This window comes from Acomys minous (genome assembly GCF_964271855.1).
Source record: "Acomys minous genome assembly, chromosome: 7".
Classification (NCBI taxonomy): Eukaryota; Metazoa; Chordata; class Mammalia; order Rodentia; family Muridae; genus Acomys; species Acomys minous.
The window spans coordinates 102,379,495-102,399,620 of record NC_140488.1 but is presented as its reverse complement, the minus strand read 5'-3'; the positions used below and the strand labels follow the sequence as shown (position 1 = coordinate 102,399,620).

General features: G+C 42.6%; 1 protein-coding gene across 2 annotated transcripts in view; it reads right to left on the bottom strand.

The window, feature by feature from the left end:
• The window catches only part of SHROOM2 (shroom family member 2), a 145,040-nt gene extending 125,595 nt beyond the window's left edge, over positions 1–19,445 (bottom strand). Inside the window, exon 1 of one of the 2 annotated variants that reach the window (XM_084790577.1) lies at positions 19,040–19,445. In XM_084790577.1, coding sequence (XP_084646703.1) covers positions 19,040–19,204 — 165 coding nt within the window. In that variant the 5' untranslated portion in view covers positions 19,205–19,445. The remainder of the gene's footprint in view (positions 1–19,039) is intronic. The other variant, XM_084790578.1, reaches the window with a different exon arrangement.
• Between the last annotated feature and the right edge of the window lie 681 nt (positions 19,446–20,126).

Sequence of the window (20,126 nt, the reverse complement as noted above, 5' to 3'; positions counted from 1 at the left end):
GTGTCTAGACAATGTCAGTAAATAAATGTTCAGAGCAGCATCAGTCATAACACTCCAAAAGTGGAAAGAACCCAAATATCAACAACAGATGAATGGAAAAACAAAATGTGGTCCATTCATAAAATGAAATAGTACTGGATCATAAAAAGAAATGAAGCACTAGTGCATACTACAACATGAATGAACCTCATAAACATTATGCTTTGTGGAAGAAACCAGGTACAAATGACCACATAGCATGATTCTGTTTTTATGAAATACCTAAACTAGACAAACCCATACATAGTGAAAGAAAATCACTTAATGGATGCTACAGGAGGTAGAGGGTAGACAGAAATTTCTAATGGAGGTATAAGATTTCTTTTGGGGTAATGAAAATGTTTTGGCATTAAAGTGATAACTGCAGGGTTTAGTGAATTTATATTAAAAAAAAAACTTAAGCCTACACTTTAAAAGGGAGAATTTCAGCTGAACATAGTAGCTGACACCTATATTCCTAAGTACTGGGAAGACTAAGGCAGGGGGAATCTCTTGAACCCAGGACTTTAAAGCCAGCCAGGGAAACAAATATTGCATAATCCCATCTGTTTTTTATTTAAATAATTTATTCAGATTACATCTCAATTGTTATCTCCTTACTTGTATCTTCCTGTTTCTCCCCCCTCCTCTTTCACCCTATTCCCCTCTCCTAGGTCTGTAACAGAAAGAGACCTCCTCCTGTTGATTGTCAAACTAACAGGATCCAAAATAACATAGGAGACAAGCCTTTGGACATGCCTGTGAAGAACAATCTAGATTAGGTTAACTGGGGTGGGAACATTCACTCTGAACATGTGCTTGGATCCTGGCCTGAATCAAAAGTAGGAAGCAAGCTGAACACAAAGATGTATCACTCTGCAATGTGACCAGCTGCATCATGCTCCTTATAACCATAACCTCCCTGACATAATGGACTGAATCCTTGAACTAAGAGCCAAAATAAAGCCTTCCTGATGTTGTTTGTGTCAGGCTGCAGTAGCAATCTTGCAAGTAACTAATATACCATCTTAGAAAAAAATTAAAGAGGGAAGACCTAGAAATGGCTCAGTGGTTAAGATCATTGACTGCTCTTCCCGGGAACCAGCCCTCTTCTGGCCTCCATAGGCAACCGTACACAAGTGGTGCAGTGCACAGACATAAGCTAAAACACTCATACACATAAAACTTAAAGGTAACTTTTTAAAGGGTGGTAGGAGGAGTTATTAAGTATATAATATCAACTTTCATAACTAAACAAAATCAAGAGGAAAATTGAGTGTGGTGGCGCATACTTGTAATCTCCATACTTAGAAGATACAGCCAGGATGATCAGAAGTTCAAGACCAGCCTGGACTATGTGAAAGTCTGTTGCAACAAAACAAACAAAAACCAACCATTTTTTTCAAGACCTTCCTTTCCTAGACACCTCAAGGAAAGAAACTTAGATGCCATATGGCACATCTTCAATTAAGATGATACAAAATAACAATAATCACTAAACTTTAGTTACTAAACAGAGGTTCTCAACCTGTGGGTCATGACCAAGGGGTTGCCTATCAGATATTTAAATTATGATTCATAACAGTAGCAAAATTACAGTTATGAAGTAGCAATGAAAATAATTTTATGGTGAAGGGGAGGGTCACCAAAACATGAAGAACTGTATTAAAGGGTCACAGCATTAGGAAGGTTGAGGACCACTGTACTAGAAGAAACTCGTACAACCAAGTGGAAACTTGAAATCCTCAAAACAACCCTTGCCATAAAGCCCCTTCTGGGCTTGTCCTGGGCAAAAGCTCAGTTCTGTGTGTCAGGTGTACCTCATAATTACCCTCTCCACCTTTATATTTGCTGGGTCCTGCTCTTCTCTGACCTTCCCTTGGCCACGGTCTCTCTTATCCTGCACCATACCTCTCTCCAATCACACCCCCACACACCAGATGGTGACTTCAGAAGCAGCTAAAACAGGGAAATAATACCAATAAACTCATTGGTCATCAAGAGGGACTTGGATAGAATCCTTTCTGTGGTGTGTCCATGCCCTTCTACCTGAGTCAATGAATGGATATTTCTTTTTTCTTTCTTTCTCTTTTTTTCTTTTTTCTTTTTTTTTTTTTTTTTACTTTTTCAAGACAGGGTTTCTCTGTGTAGCCTTGGCTGTCCTGGACTCACTTTGTAGACCAGGCTGGCCTGGAACTCACAGCGATCTGCCTGCGTCTGCCTCCCGAGTGCTGGGATTAAAGGTGTGCACCACCACACCCAGCGAGTAGGTATTTCTTAATATCTCCCCAGGAAGAACATGTAACAAATATATGTTCATGATCAACTAGTTACAGAAGTTTAATGAGAGGGAATTATCAAAGATGATTTATACATATAGGAATAAACCTGTGGTCAAGATTCAAAATTCAGGTGACTAGAAAAGGTAAAGTAACGGTTTCCATTTGGCTCATGCTGCATGTGAAGCCTCAGCTACACTACGTACCACCCTAGAGCTCAAAAGACAAGGAGTGACTACACATGAAAAGGTGACAGTAGCCTTAACAAATATTTTATTTCTGGACGTCTAGGTATGGTGGCACAGCACACGTGCAATCCTTGCATTTCAGAGGCAGAAGCAAGAAAATTGACATAACTTTGAGGCCCGCCTGATGTACACAGTGAGTCCCAGGCCAATAAAGACTACACAGAAAAAAGAAAGAAAGGGGAGAAATGAGAAAGGACATGAGTGAGACCACCTATATAAGCAAGGAGACCTTCAAGAAAAACCAACATTCCAGAAGGGTACAAAGGAAATGAGTCAGTAAGAGGCCACTGTGAAAATAGTTGGAAAGAAACAGAAACAATGACTTTTCATGTGAAGTAGACATCTTCAGAACTGCAATTACAGCATGGGTAATTTGAGAATGAAACTCCTATAAAAACAAAGCAAGTTCCGGCTGTTCGTCAGGGCACATAGAGGCTTGCATCCCCAGGAGCCAAAATGGTAAAAATTTCACAGTTATACAGAGTGGTATGTGGTTTTAATTACTTTTCTCCAAAACACCAGCCACTGAAAATGGGTTGGGGGGAGCAGAAATAACTCCCCCACTCCCAGCTCCTAACCCCTAAATGGGATCAGCTGTATAAAATCTCTGTTGTTAAGTCAACATAAAATAAATATGACGGGAGCAGCAGCAAGTCGGTCTTTTCAAGTCCAGATGTTTTCATTCCAAACTTTCATTCAAGTTCAGGCCCTCTACACACAATGAAAATGTTAAGAAAAACAAAAGAAAACAAAAATAAAATAAAATTGTTTTAAAGACTGACATATTTGATCAACTTAAAGTACTGTTTTCTAGAAGCTAGGGGGTTTCTCTTTAAATATAACTATGGAGAAAATTATAAAAATATAGTCCACAAAAACAAAATATTCTGTCCCGCACTCCCAATCCTCCCAAGCCTTAGAGTCGGAAGGATCAATTGAGTACAGTAGGCAAGTGTTCTACCAAACAGCTACATCTCTAGGCCCAAATAGCAAATGTTTATAGATTTGTTAATTTTACTTATGCTTCTGTGTGTATATATGTATGCCACATGTGTGTGGGTGCCTGAGGAAGCCAGAGGCATCAGATCCTCGAGTTGGAGTTACTGGTAGCTGTAAGCCACCTGAGGTAGATGCTGGGAACCAAACTCAGCTCCACAAGAAGAGCAGCCAGTGCTCATAATCACTGAGCTATTATCTCTCCAGCCCCCCAAATCATTTTTTCAACATTTCAAAGTGAACAAATTCACTTTGATCTGTCTTCTGAATCAAAAGATTTGGCAGTATAATTCTTTTTTCTTTGTTTGTTTTCCTTTTTGAGATATGACCTTATGTAGCCTGAAACCAATTATATAATAGCTGAAGCTAACCTTGAATTCCTGATCCTCCTGCCTCCGCTTCCCAAGGGCTGAGAATTACAGTTTCTGTGCTACCACACCCAGCTTAACAATGTGATTCTTAAGATAAGTATCATCAAGCATTTAATAATTAAGTCTTTACTGTTTCCAGCACAGAAATCCTGAGTAGCAAAAAAAAAAAATGAATATAGCTATACTTCCACAAGGATCATAGTATGCTTAAGCTACTAATCAACGTATTTTCTGTGTCTGTCTATGTGTGCTGACTGTGGGTCAAACCCAAGACTTTGCACATATGAAGCAAGTGCTCTTTCAAGGAAGTACAGCCCCAGGCAACATTAAAATACCACCATGCCACTATGCATACAACTTTACAAACATAGGTAAAACATACACTGATAGATATCACTGTGCTTACAAATTTACAAACATATCCACAATTAACATACAGGTAAAATTTCATCAGATAAAGAATCGGGAGCTATAGACAAAGAACTACCTTTACATACTTTACAAATGCAGAAAGAGCTTTCTGCTACTTCCTCACATCTCCTCCCGATATTTAGGACCCTTATCTTTATCTACCTGCTGACTGCTGATCCAACTCACGTGGATGCTATTACTCCTCAAGGGAAGAAAAAGTCTGCCACTCAGGATTATAATTAGCTAATCTGATGAAGGCAGCTCCGTTAATGACCATTTAACAAGTAGCCTTCCCCTGCAATATGTTCTACACTTAAAGCCATGTGGTTAAGAAAAGGAGAGCACTGCCCGGTCAAAGGTACAACCCTAGCATCATTACATCACCCAACCCTACCCAAGGGCTAATTACACTAGGCATTCTCCCAGCTTTCTGCCCTTCCTCTACAGAATTCCCAAGCTAGCAAAGGCAAACCTGGAGGAACAGCAACACTAGATAAAATTAAATTACTGACTAAAAGGAAAGGCTATAGTTGAAGAAGCCATAGGTATGGAAGTCACCCATTACAAACTAAGTATGTGGGGAATAAGCTGTGTGCTAACTGGACAACCACTGTGATTCTTCCAACAAAGTAAAACATCATGCCCGCCTACACAGGTATCAATCATTATATATTTTGTCATTTGATCAAATTTGTTGAAAGGAAAACTTTCGATTAGTGCCAGGAATTCATTTGTTAGAATAGCCTGACTTATTAACAAATCCAGAAACCAAAACACAATGATAGTTTATTTCATGTAGTATTAGTGATGTAGTACTAGTAAAAATGACCACGTCAAGCCGGGCATGGTGGCACACTCCTTTAATCCCAGCACTCGGAAAGCAGAGGCAGGTGGATCTCTGTGAGTTCGAGGCCAGCCTGTTCTACAATGGGAGTTCAGGACAGCCAAGGCTACACAGAAAAGACCCTGCTCTGGGAAGCCACCTCATTAATTCATTCAAGGCCCTATGTTGATAAAGCTCTGCTCTAAGACTATCTTTATTCCAAGGAGACAAAGAAGGTATCTATGGGAGGGGGAGGATAAAGGATAAAATGGCAGACATTATTTCTGTTTGGACTTCACAGAGGATGGTCACATAGCCATACCTAGTCGCACGGGGAGCTGAAAAACATAGCGCAACACTAGGAAGCAGCTCCATGGACTTTTTCCACAACGCATATCCACACCGCCCCTGTGGATCCAACTCCTTCAAAGATTTTCATAACAAATAAATAAAGGAGTGAGATAAAATGGAGCCTGGTGTCACAAGCATGTTTAGTCTTTATCCTTCCCACCAGTTTCATTTACCTTTGAAAAAAATCAGCTTTGACAACTGCTGTTGACCTGAAAGACCATTCACACTGTTACAAAGTTAGCAAAATGCTTTATAGTTCATTTGTATTACAATAAAGTATTACTTTATCATAATGTTTATTTATAATCACTGCTGGAGCTACATAAAATGCAAACAATAGACTGAAGCTAATATTAGATATAGCTTTTACTTTCATTTATTCATGTATCTATAATTTGCACTGTTTTGGATCAAACCCAGAGCCTTACACACACTAGGTAAGCACCCCACCTCAGAGAAACATTCCCAAATTAGACATATCTTTCACTTAAATGTATACCAATGAACCCAATACTAATAAGTAGTAAAAAAATCACCTTGGTACATATTAAATTTCTACCATGCAAAATCCAGCTCAAATTTTGTCTACAGTAAAGAAGAACTTTGATACATAACCATAGTCTTTTTTAAATTAATTTCTCAGTTTTACAATCAGGGCTGCATAGGGGATAGAAGGAAGAAAACGAATTCAAGTTAATTAGAACTAGCTTTACGTGCTGTCTCATTTAATCCCCATGACAGTACAACAAAACAGAAATGATTCTAGATTAACAAACTGGAGGGTAGAGGGCTAAAGAACCATGCAAAATAACTAGCTCTGACCACTGGCAGGCACTGCCAACTTATTTCTAGTGGATGGCTTCCCTCAAGCCAGAACTGCTGTGGCCAGAGTAGAGAACACAAATGACTCTTCTATCTTGTTCATTCAACTGAGCAAGGGGCCCCACCACCTTGCAGTCCATTCTACATAAAAAATATGTGTAAATGCTTAAGAAACAGCCTGAGGTTTTAGCTTCCAGGAGTTAAAAAAAAAAAACCAGCCTGACTGGTTGGTCACTTATCCACATGCATATGGCCTCTGTACATTATTCAAGGTAATATGCTCTTTAATCTCAGTAGATGTCCAAAGAACACTAGACACTGAAGAAACTTCTGTCAGGAAAGAAAGAAACCCAAACAAATAATAAAAGCCAACTCCAGAAAAAAAATCCTTATGGAAAATGAAGTTTTGAAAACCAGCTCAGTATTATGAGGCAAGATAATTAGCCACTGAATAAGATCAGTATGTTATCAAAACAAGCAAAGAAACAAACAAAAACAACAGCTATGAAACAAAATTTGGAAATAAAAAAAATGAGGCCACCAATTTTAAACACAATGGAAGGATTGTAAGCTAAGGTTAAACAACATCTCCCAAAGTCAAAACCACAAGTAAATTAAAAATAAGAGAAAAAGATTAGAGAAAGTCTAATGGGTCACGAATCAGAAAGGTCTGACCTCACTTCTACAATATTATGCACTGCAGAAAATAGAGAACGGGGACCACCATCACAGTGGCAAGATAAACCCCAATACTGAAAAGTGAAGAAAAGCTACTTTGGTATGTATAAATATATATGAAGAGAAATGTCATCACTGGGGATTTATAGTCAATAATAACTGCAGAAGAAATTAAACAATACAGTAAAACTTTTTCTTTTCTTTCTTTTTTGTTTTGTTTTGCTTTGGTCTTTTGAAACAAGGTTTCTTTGTATAACAGCCCTGGCTATCCTGGAACTCACTTTGTAGACCAGGCTGGCCTCAAACTCAGAGTTCTACTTGCTGAGATTAAAAGCATGTACCATCACTGCCTAGCAAGAAAATGTTATATACAGGGGCTGGAGAGATGGCTCAGATGTTAAGAGCACTAGCTATTCTCTCAAAGGTCCTGAGTTCAATTCCCAGCAACTACATGGTGGCTCACAAACATCTATAATGAGATCTGATGCCCTCTTCTGGCATGCAGGTGTACATGCAGGCAGAGCACTGTATACATAATAAATAAATAAATAAATCTTTAAAAAGAAAAGGTTATACAGGAACAATATGCTTGTACTCTCTCCTTCCCACAGGCTTAGCAGTGACTCATTTGCCATCCAAACAACAGGACTAAGTTGTAGTTCAACAGGGGAACACTTGCCTAGCATCGACTAAGCACTAAGTTCACCCTCAGCACTACACAATACTAAAAGTCAATATAGAAAGCAAGCTATAAAAGCCTTGCAACTGAGGATATAGCTCAACGGGAGACCTATTAACCTAGAATTCACGAAGCTCTGGGTTCTATCTCTACCACCACAAAGAAAACAAAACAAAATAATATTAAGCACTGAAAATTGTTAACGTAGTCCTCAGGGTGTTTTAGTTTGGTTTCTGTTATTGTGAATAAAAACAAAAAAACAAAAAACAAAAGTAACTTGGGGAAGAAAGGGTTTATTTCATCTTACAGGTATTAATCCCTTATGAAGAAGACAGGGTAGGAACTCATGCAGAACCTGGAGCTAGCAGGAATTGAAGCTGACACCACGAGGAATGCTGCCTACTGGCTTGCTCCCCATGGCTAGCTCAGCCCACTTTCTCACACAAGCCCTGGGGTGGTACTGCCTACAGTGAGCTGGGTCCTCTACAAATAACCAATCAGAAATGCACCACAGGCTTGCCTACAGGTCATTCTGATGCAAGTTTTATCTCAACTGAGATAATATCTCTTCCCAGATGACCCTAGCTTGTGTCATAAAATAAAGGTGGGAGCAGGGCGTGGTGGTGCATGCCTGAAATCCCAGCACTCAGGATCTCTGAGTTCGAGGTCAGCCTGGTCTACAAATCAGTCCAAGACAACCAAGGTGACACAGAGAAAGTCTGTCTCAAAAAGAAAACAAAAACAGAAACAAAGATGGGTTGGGAATATTTTCTTCCTCTTCCTCTCTCTCCCAGCACTAAAGAGGCAAGGCAGAGGGGCGGCAGAAGGCTCGCTGGCACTCCAGGACAACTTGGAACAGCTTGGACTACACAGTTAGATCCTGTCTCAACAACAAACAGTAACAACAACAAAACCCACAAGCACTCTGCTCCTTTTCTTCTGCTAATAAGTAAAATTGTCACTCTTCAAGGACACAGAATCAACTCCACCTGGGTTCTCCATGACCTTCATAATTTGTTTTTGATCTAAAACCTATGGCCAAAAGATAATCACAGCCATTCCTAACCAGTCTAGTGCACTAGTTTTTTTTTTTTCTTTTTCCCGCACAGGCAGTCATTATTGCTTGAAAGTTAATACTCTCAGAATTAAAAATACAAAACAGTCATGGTCTCTCATGCAGGGCAGGAGAGGGTACTTTTTCTTTGCAATTCATATGCTTCAACTATTTTTATTTTTTCTCTCATTGACTAAACTCTCCTCTCCCAGGTTTCACAGGTTCTCACTAAGTAGCCAAGCCACCTCATACTCCAGCCCCCCAGTGCCACAACTGTGCATGTGCATCATTATCTGGCCTTCGTGATTCCTTTTTGGTTTGGTTTGGGGAGGGGTTGTTTTTTGTTGTTGTTGTTTTTGTTTGGGGTTGCTTGGTTTTGTTTTTTTCTTTTTTTAACATTATTTATTTATATTATGTATACGTGTACACCTGCAGGCCAGAAGAGGGCACCAGTTCTCATTATAGATGGTTGTGAACAACCATGTGGTTACTAGGAATTGAACTCAGGACCTTTGGAAAAACAGACAGTGCTCTTAACCTCTGAGCCATATCTCCAGCCCCCCCTCCTTTTTTTTCAAGATAAGGTTTCTCTGTACATCTTTGACTCAGTCTCTGTATATCTTTGGCTGTCCTGACTCACTTTGTAGACCAAGTTGGTCTTGAACTCAGAGATCTGCCTGCCTCTTCCTCACAAGTGCTGGGATTAAAGGCATGCACCACCCAGCAAGACTCTGGCCTTGGTTTTCTTTAAGTGATACACTATCATCCCTCCACTAATACACATTTTCCCAAGAAGTCTTAATAGACCTTTCTTGAATCCAATACTGGTTTTGTTTTTAATATTGTTTTGTTTTTCTTTGAACCAAAGGAACCACACTCTAGGCAAATGCTATGAACTGAACCACATGGCAGCCCCCAGAAATATTTTTATGGATTTATTTGAATTACTTTTAGTTATGGGAATATAGGAGGTTTGTGTGCACATGTGAGATCAGGTGCCCATGGACTCCAGAAAAGGGCATGGAGGCCCTTGGAAATAGAGTTACAGGCAGTTTTGAGTTGCCTCACATGGATGCTAAGAATTGGAAACCCAACTCAAAGTTGAACCATGCAACCTGATGTTAAGTCCCTATTGATGAAGATACATACGTCACTGGACATGGAGACATTAAGCTGGTGCCTAACTAGAAGCTTCATTTCTACTAATTGGTGTTCATGGTACTGGAATGTACTTTGCATCCTATTAGAAGAAAATCATCAATATCTCCCAGCAACAAACCCTGTGACCTCCAACACTGACCTGCCTGCAAGATAAACTAGTGCAATAGTGATACATATATTATAGGAGTAACCAATCACTTTCTGGTAGGATTTAAGGCAACTCCATGAGATGGAACTCATACCTGACACTGCTTAAGTGGCTAAGAACCTAAGACATAAAACATAAGAACCTAAGTCATGGTCCTATGGGGAAACTTAATTCTGCCAAAGGAACACAGCAATAGAATTATTCCTGATGACATACTGCTATTCCCATAGATGAGTGCCTTGCTCATCTCTCATCAGAGAAGCATCATCTTCTTACAGTATATAGAAACTAACACAGAGACCCACAACTGGGAGGACTATACAACCCTCAGTCCTAAATGTGATGGCTTCATCAAAGCCCTCTCCTCTAGGCTCAGGCATATAAGTGGAAGAGGAGGCAGAAAGATAGTAAGAGCATGAGGTGAGGACAATTCCAAGAAAACAGTGTATTCTAGACATAACAGGACTGACATATATATAAAGTGGGAGTTTTGACACCAGATGTATAAAAGTGAGGACTTGACTATTCCAAGGTGTGGTTAAAGGGAAGGTTTTTATTGTAGATAGGAGGAAGAGAACAGCCAGGAGCATCTGGAAGAGTCCAGAGCAAAGAGACAAAGTAGTAGACCAAACATGGCCATAAGGAGCATGGGGAACAAGAGCAAAACAGAGAGAAGAAAATCAAAAAGAGGATTAGGAGAGGCAAAAGAGAGGGGGCCAAGAGGAAGCATGGCGGAAATGGCAGGATTATAGAACAAGGAGAAGAAACTCAGGAGTCAGAAAAGTTGTAAGGTGAGAAGCTGCGAGGCCAGCAAGTGCTTTGATATGCTAATAGGCACCATAGTTACCCATTTGTCAGAATTTCTTAAGGGCCTGCCAATGCACCTACGAACTCACAGAGACTGGTAGTGCACACAATCTTCTATTCCTAACCAAGAAGAATTGATACAACTAGCAAAAGAAAAATTGGTTTTCTCCAAAGAAGTCTCAGTAGATATATTAACCACACTTCAGGGAGGACCCTGAGTATTTGGCCAATACAAAACTAACGCAGTAACATTTTTAAATTTTATTTATTTTTAAATATTTTATTAGTTTATTAATATTACATCTCAATTGTTATCCCACCTCTTGTATCCTCCCATTCCTCTCTCCCTTCCGCTTTCTCCCCTACTCCCCTCCCCTATGTCTGTGACTGAGGGGGACTTCCCCTGTATATGCTCATAGGGTATCTAAGTCTCTTCCTGCTGGCCTGCTATCCTTCCTTTGAGTGCCACCAGGCCTCCCCATCAAGAGGATGTGGTCAAATATGGGGCACCAAAGTTCGTGTGAAAGTCAGTCCCTACCTCCACTCAACTGTCCTGTCCATTGGCTAGATCTGGGTAGGGGTCTAGTAATATTTTTAATAGATTTTTTGTCTCATTTTGCTTTGTTTGGGCTTTTTTGTCTTCTTAGTCTTTTGTCGGATTTCTGTTTTTGTGTTTTGTGTACATAAAAATGGGTCGGTAGGGAGGTGAGAAGGATCTGGACAGAGTTAGGGATTGAGGGAGTAGAAAAACACAATCAGTGAAATGAAAAATATTTTTCAGTATAAAAAGAAACCTGAACCATATCTCCAAGCACCACCAACTCCCCTCACTCCCTATTCAGCTGTTATGTCCTACTAGAACTCTTTCAGAATCCTCCTGTGGGTTAAAATTATCAGCACATATATCAAAAGAGCCCATGCTTCCAAATCCTGTACAATTTCTCCTATAAAGCCTGCCCCCACACCTTTCTAGTGTCTGAAAGTAAAAGACAGCCTGAATAAAAAGTCCATTCAGCCTTTATACCCTAAAATTACCTTGTTGAATGTTACCACTTCAACAACAACAGCAACAACAACAACAACAACAACAACAACAATAATAATAATAATAAAAAGCCAGGCATGGTGGCACATGGCTGTAATCCCAGCACTCAGGAGGTGGATCGCTGTTAGCTCAAGGCCAGCCTGGTCTACAAAGTGAATTCAGGACAGCCAAGGCTACACAGAGAAACCCTTTCTCAAAAAACCAAAAAATAAAATTGAAAAAAAGGAATGTTTCCTCTTTGCCTGGCATACAAAGAAAAGATCTACAGACCCCAGGACTTTCCTCCTTTGCTTCTAAGAGTTTGGCCATAAACCGAAGCCTATTTGCATGCTGACACAAAACAACTCAAAACAACAACAAGGAGATAACTCCAAAATGCATTTTTTAAAGTCCTACCAAGTAAAGAGCCATAAAATACACAGTGCTAAGAAAACCCATCTCATTATGACCAAGTGAAAACTACTATTTAATATTTGACACGTAACTCTTGGACAAACTAGCTTTCTGCCTTTATTTTTTCCCAAAAGATAAATGTTAAGACATGTTAAACAATACTCCTAACTCAGCCAGGAAGAACGAATTCAGCACAGCACAGAAGTGTGAGGCATAGCTCAGGTTTATAGCTTTTTGTAATGATGGAAGCCTCTAGATTTATAGGTGTGAGTCACATACTCTCGTGCCTCCCATAGGGAGAATCCTCCATGACTTGAACCTGAAAGCCTCCAGCTATAAGACCTTGGACTACATCTTTAGGCACTGTGCCTGGCTCCCCACCCCCAGTGCCTAAAACATCTCTGAAGGAACAAGGATTAGAATTCCACAAGGCCAAGTTAATTTGCAAGCTGGAAGGGGTAATAAAGATGTATTTGAAAGCCAGTTGGCAAGGCAGGTCTCCCAAGTGAAAAGGCCTTTCAGCACGGGAAAGAAAACTTACCTAGTGTTTTTTAACCAGACTATGAATTCTCACTACAAATATATCTTTAGAATTACACCCATCCTAATAACTCCAAATCCTGCTGTGCCTCCCATTGTATAGAGACAGGGATTTACAATTCTGAGGATTTATATGACCTTAGCACCCTAGTGTGAGGAGGTGGGGGGTGGAGGGTGGGGAGGAGACCCATGCACTCCCAGACATTAACAAACTAGTAGTTTGGCCTGCTGTGAACTGTGTGGCACACAGAAATGAACCAAGATCCAGACAGAAGTTTACATTTATCTTTCCACCACTAAATTTCCCCCTTTCAAAACTTCAAATATAACTTCATGCCTTGCTTATAGAAAGTTCTGAGTTCCCCTCCCAGCAGCAGCAGTACCACCATCATCACCACCACCACCACCACCACCACTAGAAACCCCCTTTAAGCATAGTAACACACACTTACAATCTTAGCACTCAGAGACTCAAGCAATTTGACACCGATTTCCAGGCCGGCTTGGTGAGACCCTGACTCACTTGCTAAAGTACCTAGCTATCTCTCAAAATCCCCAGCACCAAACCCCATAGCTGTGGTGGCATAGACCAAGCATAGAGCTAGCTGAAGCCAGGAGGACAAAAAGTTAAAGGTCATCCTTCTCTACACACCATATTTAAGGCCCACCGGGGCTCTATGGAGACTGTCCCAAGAATAGACTCCATGGTTAAAACCACTGGCTGCTCTTGCAGAGGACTCAGGTTCAGTTCCCAGGACCCACAAGGCAGCTTACAACCTCCTATACGTAATTCCTGATCTAGCTCACAATCTTCTGTAATTCCTGATCCAACCTATCTTCTGGCCTCTGTGAGCACTATACTCAGTGCACTTACATGAAGGCAAAATGGTCATGCAAATAAAATAACAATAAATCTTTTTTAAAGACCAAATAAGTGGCTGGGCGGTGGTGGCAGAGGCAGAGGCAGAGGCAGGTGGATCACTGGGAGTTCGAGGCCAGCCTGGTCTGGTCTACAAAGCAAGTCCAGGACAGCCAAGGCTACACAGAGAAACGTTGTCTCGAAAAAACAAAACAAAACAAAACAAAAAAAGAACAAATAAGCCTGCCTTTAATTCCTACACTCAGGAAAGGCAGAGGCAGGCGTATCTCTGTGAGTTTGAGGCCAGCCTGGTCTACAAAATGGGTCTAGGTCAGCCAGGGCTGTTACCTAGAGAAACCCTGCGGGGGGGGGGGGGGGGGGGCTGGGGAGGGCGGAGAGAACAAATTAGCAAAAAGGTACAAGATTGGGCTACTGTTCTAACATCTCTGGATCCAGGCCGCCATGACCTTAACTCCATACAGCCTCTACACTGGAGACTCCTTTTTCAATTACTAAAGTAGTATTATTATTACATATGCTTGGGGCCTCACACACCCACCCATCACCAAGCGCTTGTCCTTGTGCCTAGACCTTCTGCTTCTTTGGATCTTAGGCAACATTTAACATCTGACCCACGTCCAAAGTGTCCTGATTCTGACTTCCCTGGTCACAGAATCAGGATGAGTGCTGTCTCATATCCAGATGGGGTGGAAAATGCTATAATAGCTAAGACCTCCTGAAATGGTGGCAAGGTGAAAGTTGTCTATAAAACCTTTCCAAGCATCCTATACCACATTAGTGCACCTACACGAACACACACATCAAGAGGGATGTATACCCAAAGACAGTTTGAAAACTAGGTTCGCAAAGGAGCTTGCCAGTAAGACCAAGCTAGGCCAGGCCCTGATGAATGTGTCCTTAGCAGTTTCTGGCATTCTTAGGGGGGGGGGAAGGGGGCTTTAATAAATGATGAATAGCCAGGGCTGGGGCTTCATTCCTTCTTCCTTGATAAACATTCCTGAAGTTGCAGTTGATACCCACCCAGCTGGCAGATGTAACTCTCCAAGTGGATGACATCATAGAAATACACTTGGTCTCCTCCCCCAAACTGATAAAAAAAAAAGGAAGAAGTAACACCAGCAAGACTTAGCTGGGAATGTCACTCAGTGGTAGAGCATTTGCAAAGCCCTGTTTCCATAATGGACATAGCAAAACAAAAAAGGGGGGAGGCACAAAGAGAAGAAAACAATAACAACAACCTAGCAGGCTACAGTGCCTCACCTACCTGCGTATCTCACTCAGCTAAATAGAAATTAACTGTGTAATATTTCGGTGCCCTGAGACTTCCTGAATGCATGTGTACTCTCAATATTACCAAGTCAGGACACCTCTTAGAAACTGTAGGTTCCTCCTGTTCTTTCTGCAATATCACAATGAAAATGGGCTTAATGGTGTTTTTATTCTTTTCAGTTTTTGTGGGGGACATTTGTGTGTGTGTGTGTGTGTGTGTGCGCGCGCGCGTGCGCGCGCGCACACACACACATTTTGCTTATGGTAGAAAGATTCCAAGCTGCAAATTATTTGTTATAAATATACTCTAGTACTGGGTGGTGGTGGCGCACGCCTTTAATCCCGGCACTCGGGAGGCAGAGAGGGGTGGATCGCTGTGAGTTCGAGGCCAGCCTGGTCTACAAAGCAAGTCCAGGACAGCCAAGGCTACACAGAGAAACCTTGTCTCGAAAAACCAAAAAAAAAAAAAAAAGTATAAATGTATTCTAGCTAGGACTCCTAACATCATCTTTCAGCAGAGGTCTTGTAGAGTTTCAGGCATGCACCTGAAATTCTATGAATATTACTCTTCTGGGAAGTTAATATTCTTTTACTTCAAACTAGATTCGGGGGGGGGGGGGGGGAAGCAGACTTTCCCTGGCATTTACTCTGATTGCCCATAAAGCACAGTACTGGGGAGTCTCAGCTCTCTATTTCCTTTCTCCAACTACAAAAATGCAGATGAAGCAAGTACTTGTTTGCATTTTACTGTGTAAATAAAGCCTTTTCTCTGAGCCAAGAGCTCATCTCAAAAAGAAAAACAGACCTACATGAAAACACTGGAAATGCCAAGAGCCTTCAAACACCACCCAAAAGCCACTGTTCTCAAAAAAGAAATTTTTAAAAAGCCCAAAGTCTTTAAAAGCAAAGGTAGACACACCATGAGCCTAACAACGTGATTTATAACTGTAAGTTGGGGGCATGCAGCAATGTCTGGGGACATTCAAATTGTCATACCTGGAGGCAGGTGCCAATGGCCTTCAGTAGGTAGAAGCCAAAGGAGCAGCTAAACGGACTACAGTGCACAGGACAGACCCCACAACAGAATGGCAATGGTGCCAAGGTGGAAAAACTGTCACCCTACAGATGGCATTGAGTTACTCAGTATAAATAACACAGCAAGAGAGTTCAGTCACAAGCAGATAGCATCTACTGCACAGGAAGCAAGACTGATATTCACGATGAGAGTCTGACTTTTAAGGTTCTGCCTAGGACTTGTCAGGTCTATGACCTCAGAGTCCACCATTTTACTCTCACTTAGCCATAGCTGTTAAAATCCACAAAATGGGCCAATGAGACCTCTCCAGCTGAAGACCTGATTGAATCAGCCTGATTTTTGCTATTTCTTCTAGTTTTGTTTTGTCCTTTGAAGATGATACACAACATCTCAGCCAACTAGCTACATTTCCATCCCTTCCCAGTTCTAACATATGTGCTCATATGAGATCTTTAAATGACAGTCACATTATCATCAAAGAATGTGTCCTCTTAAATTAATCAAGCTATTCCCCAGTCAGTATTAGCTAAACAGAAAAAATATTAATTAACAGAGTTAGAATTATACTTTACATAAAATAATTTTTAAAATATAATAATTATAATTATCGAAAAAATTATCAGAAAATTAAACTGAAAATCCTTGTGGTATACCAAGGATCCAACATTTATTGCATAGAATTTTTTAATGGAAAACACTATTAGAAAAAAACATTTAGTAAGCATCAATGACATTTCAGTAGTGACTGGAAGAGCAAAAATTTGGATTAAAGTGAATCCCAGTTGAAGAATAATTTTCCCTAGTATCCACAGAACAGTCTATTTCTACCTTTTAAATGTAAGCAGATACATTTCCTTCATCATTTTTTGAGATTTGATTTATTTTATTCCACATGTATGAATGTTTGTCTGAATGGGTGCATACCACACGCAGACAGTGCCTCTGGAGGCCAGACTGGAGTTGTAAACCATCATGTAGGTGTCAGGAATCAAACCTGAGTCCTCTGGAAAAGCCACCATTGTCCTTAACCACTGGGCCATTTCTTCAGCCGGCCATCCATCATTTTTAAATAATGTGGCAATTAATTACCAGATTTCATGTTGTAAGCAAGCACCACTGATAATCTTTTTGTTGTTCTTATTTTTACATTGTGTGTGTGTGTGTGTGTGTGTGTGTGTGTGTACACCATGGTGTTCATGTGGAGGTCAGAGGACAACTTTTGGGAGTAGGTTCTCTCCTTCTACCATGTGTAGTTTAGAAATCAAACTGAGGTCATCAGGCTTGGCCACAAGGGCTTTTAGGGACTGAGTCATCTTTCTGGCCCCATCCACTAATAGTCTTAATATTAAAGAATCGATAGGTAGTTTAAAGGCTGTTAATTCTATACAGTAGAACATGTGGTGAAAATACACACATATGCAGAGGAGCAACCGCACATGAATTATCTATATATGCATGGAAATAGAAAAACAGCAAGTTGTTCCACGTCCCATCCATCTTAAGCAATGAAACCCCACTTTTTCATTCATAATGAAGCATGATTATAAACTATACAGGGATGAGGATATAGCTCAGTAGTATACATAGCATGACAGAGTTTGCCTTGCATCTACTTTCATTTCTAAAAAGCTCAGAGAGAGCCAGGAGGCCACCAAGCACGTAGAGTTTGTCAAACTGGGACCATCTTGTATAAAGGAGGGTGAAAATCTCACTAGCAAACCTTTCCATTGAAAGCACCGTCCAAGCCAGGTGGCATGGTGGCACACCCCTGTAATCCCAGCACTCAGGCAGGCAAAGGGAGGCGGTTCTGAGTTGGAGGCCAGCCTGGTCTACAAAACAAGTCCAGGACAGCCAAGGCTGCACAGAGAAACCCTGTCTCGAAAAAAAAAATTTTTTTTCAAAAAAAAAAAAATCCAGGTTGATATAAAGGATCTGTGTTGGTTAAATTCGTAGCAGGGGAGAGGCGATTGATTGCTTTAAGGCCTTATTTGCTGTTTGAACAACAAACACTACTACTATTCCACTTTCCAAATTCATGAGCAGCGGAGTAAATTAAGAGTCACCAAATTTCTTCATGCTTTAATGGGGGTGGAAGATATGGAAAACTGTAAGTCACCTTCACACTTTCAAACACCTTCCAGGAACCAGAAATATTTAAGTTTTAAAGGGTACTTTGCCCTTTAGGACTGGTAAGACTCAACTCTGCCTAGAGAACAGGTCCCGAGTTCCTTTTAACCAGAAGACCTGAGAGATTGGTTTGTTGTTTGTTTGTACAGGTTTATACATGTTTAGTTGGTAAGGATCGAGATGGGCTGCTTTTTAAAGAGAATTCCAATTCTAAAGCAACCTACACACACAGACACATGCACACTGACTCATGCTCACTAATTCCAAGTGAGACTAAGGTCTTTCTAAAAAGTACTATCGGAACTCAAATTCTATTTTAGAGGCACGCCGAAAAGTTTCAAGAACTGTTGATAGGTATCCAGAGTGCATGGATGTAGGACAGGAAGCCGAAAGTCAGCAAATATTGATGAGCTCCTGGGAATAGGGTTCTAGGATAGGTTTCAGGCTGAAAACCGGTGCAGATCAAAAAGGTGACAACCAGGGGCCCTAAACAGACAAACAAAAGTGGGGAAGGTTGTGCCCACTCCCTGGATCCTGGGAGTGTTTTTTTTTTCCTTCATCTCCTGGCAGCCACGCAGGTGTAGGTCCCGCGCTGGACAGGCCAGGAGTTACAAGGGGACTGCCAGGCCCTTTCCCAGAGGGGGAGGGGAAGGAGACCCGGAACAGGAGCCATTGAAACTACCGGCAAGGTTGGGAGCCGCCGGAGAGTAGTCAGGATGGAGCCGGAACCGTACACCTAGGGCTGACCAGAACCCAGTATCCACAGGTGACACCGGCAGACGCGCCCCCAGAATGCGAGGCCGAAAACCGGACGCCCCATCCTGCGCCCCGAACCCCCGACAAGCCTTCTGGATCAGGACTACCTCAGGACTGTCACGGGGAGGACCCCGAGGTCCCCCTTACCTTGGTGATGATCAGAGGCTCGCCATGCTCGCGGCCACCCTTCAGGGTGAAGCCCCAAGGGGCGCCGCCACTCAGCTGCACCTCAACCAGGCGGTCGCCGTCGGCCGCCCGCGCTTCAGCTTCGGCCAGGCGCTCGGGCCGCGCACGGGGCTCGGCGCCCTCCATGACGCCGGGCACTCAGCCCCTCTAGCCGCTAAGGCCCACGCCCATGCACTCCGGGAAGCACAAGTGGGCCCACCACCGAGGAGCCTCTAGGCGTCCGGGGCCACCGCCGCCACCACCACCACCGCCGCCTCCAGCCACCACTGAACTTGCTTTGCAACTTGGAAAGCGCAGCGCGGGCCGGGCCAGGAGGGAGCGCGGAAAACGGCGCGGGGAGGGGCACGGGGAGGGGGCGGAGCAGGCGCGCTCCTCTCAAGCATGGGCAGGGGAGGGGGAGGGAGAGGGGGAGGGGCAGGGGCAGGGGCAGGCGCGTGCCCGGGAGCCGGCACTGGCGGGGGCGCGCACACGGGGGTACGCACTGACTGCGCTACAGGTCCAAAGTGGGGTTTCTCTTGTAAGCTCAACGGATAGGTGTTTAGGCGCACGCTCCAGGTCCAGCGAAACCTGCCCGAACTGGAAGCTGTAGGGCGTGAGGTCCCATGGTCCCTCCCTCCCAGCTCTAAAAGCGCCGGGAGGCTTGGGGGAGGGCTAGGCGCCGCCGCGGAGGCCTGGTGCAACAGGTGAGGTGGCGGAAGTGTCCATACCCGACTAGGCGGGACCCTTAGGCGACCGGGTTCAGGGTAGCCGCAGGCCAGCACCTTCCAACTGAGAGCTGAGTTGGCGGCCCCAGCGCCTCTTCTTTCGAGCCTGTGGACTATGGGCTGCTGGCGACTGCACAGGTGAAGACACCCTGTCTTGCCCGCTGTCCTGTGTGGCTGCACCTTTTGCTCCAGCGCCCGGACTCTAGAAAAACTGTCCGGAGAGCCATTTGCACTCCTAGATGCAGTCCTGGCTCTGACCGTGGGCCACGCTCTGGCACACCCCAAAGCTCTGTCCCTGAGGTTAATGTTCCCGGCAGCTCCTTGCAGCAGAAGAACACTGTACC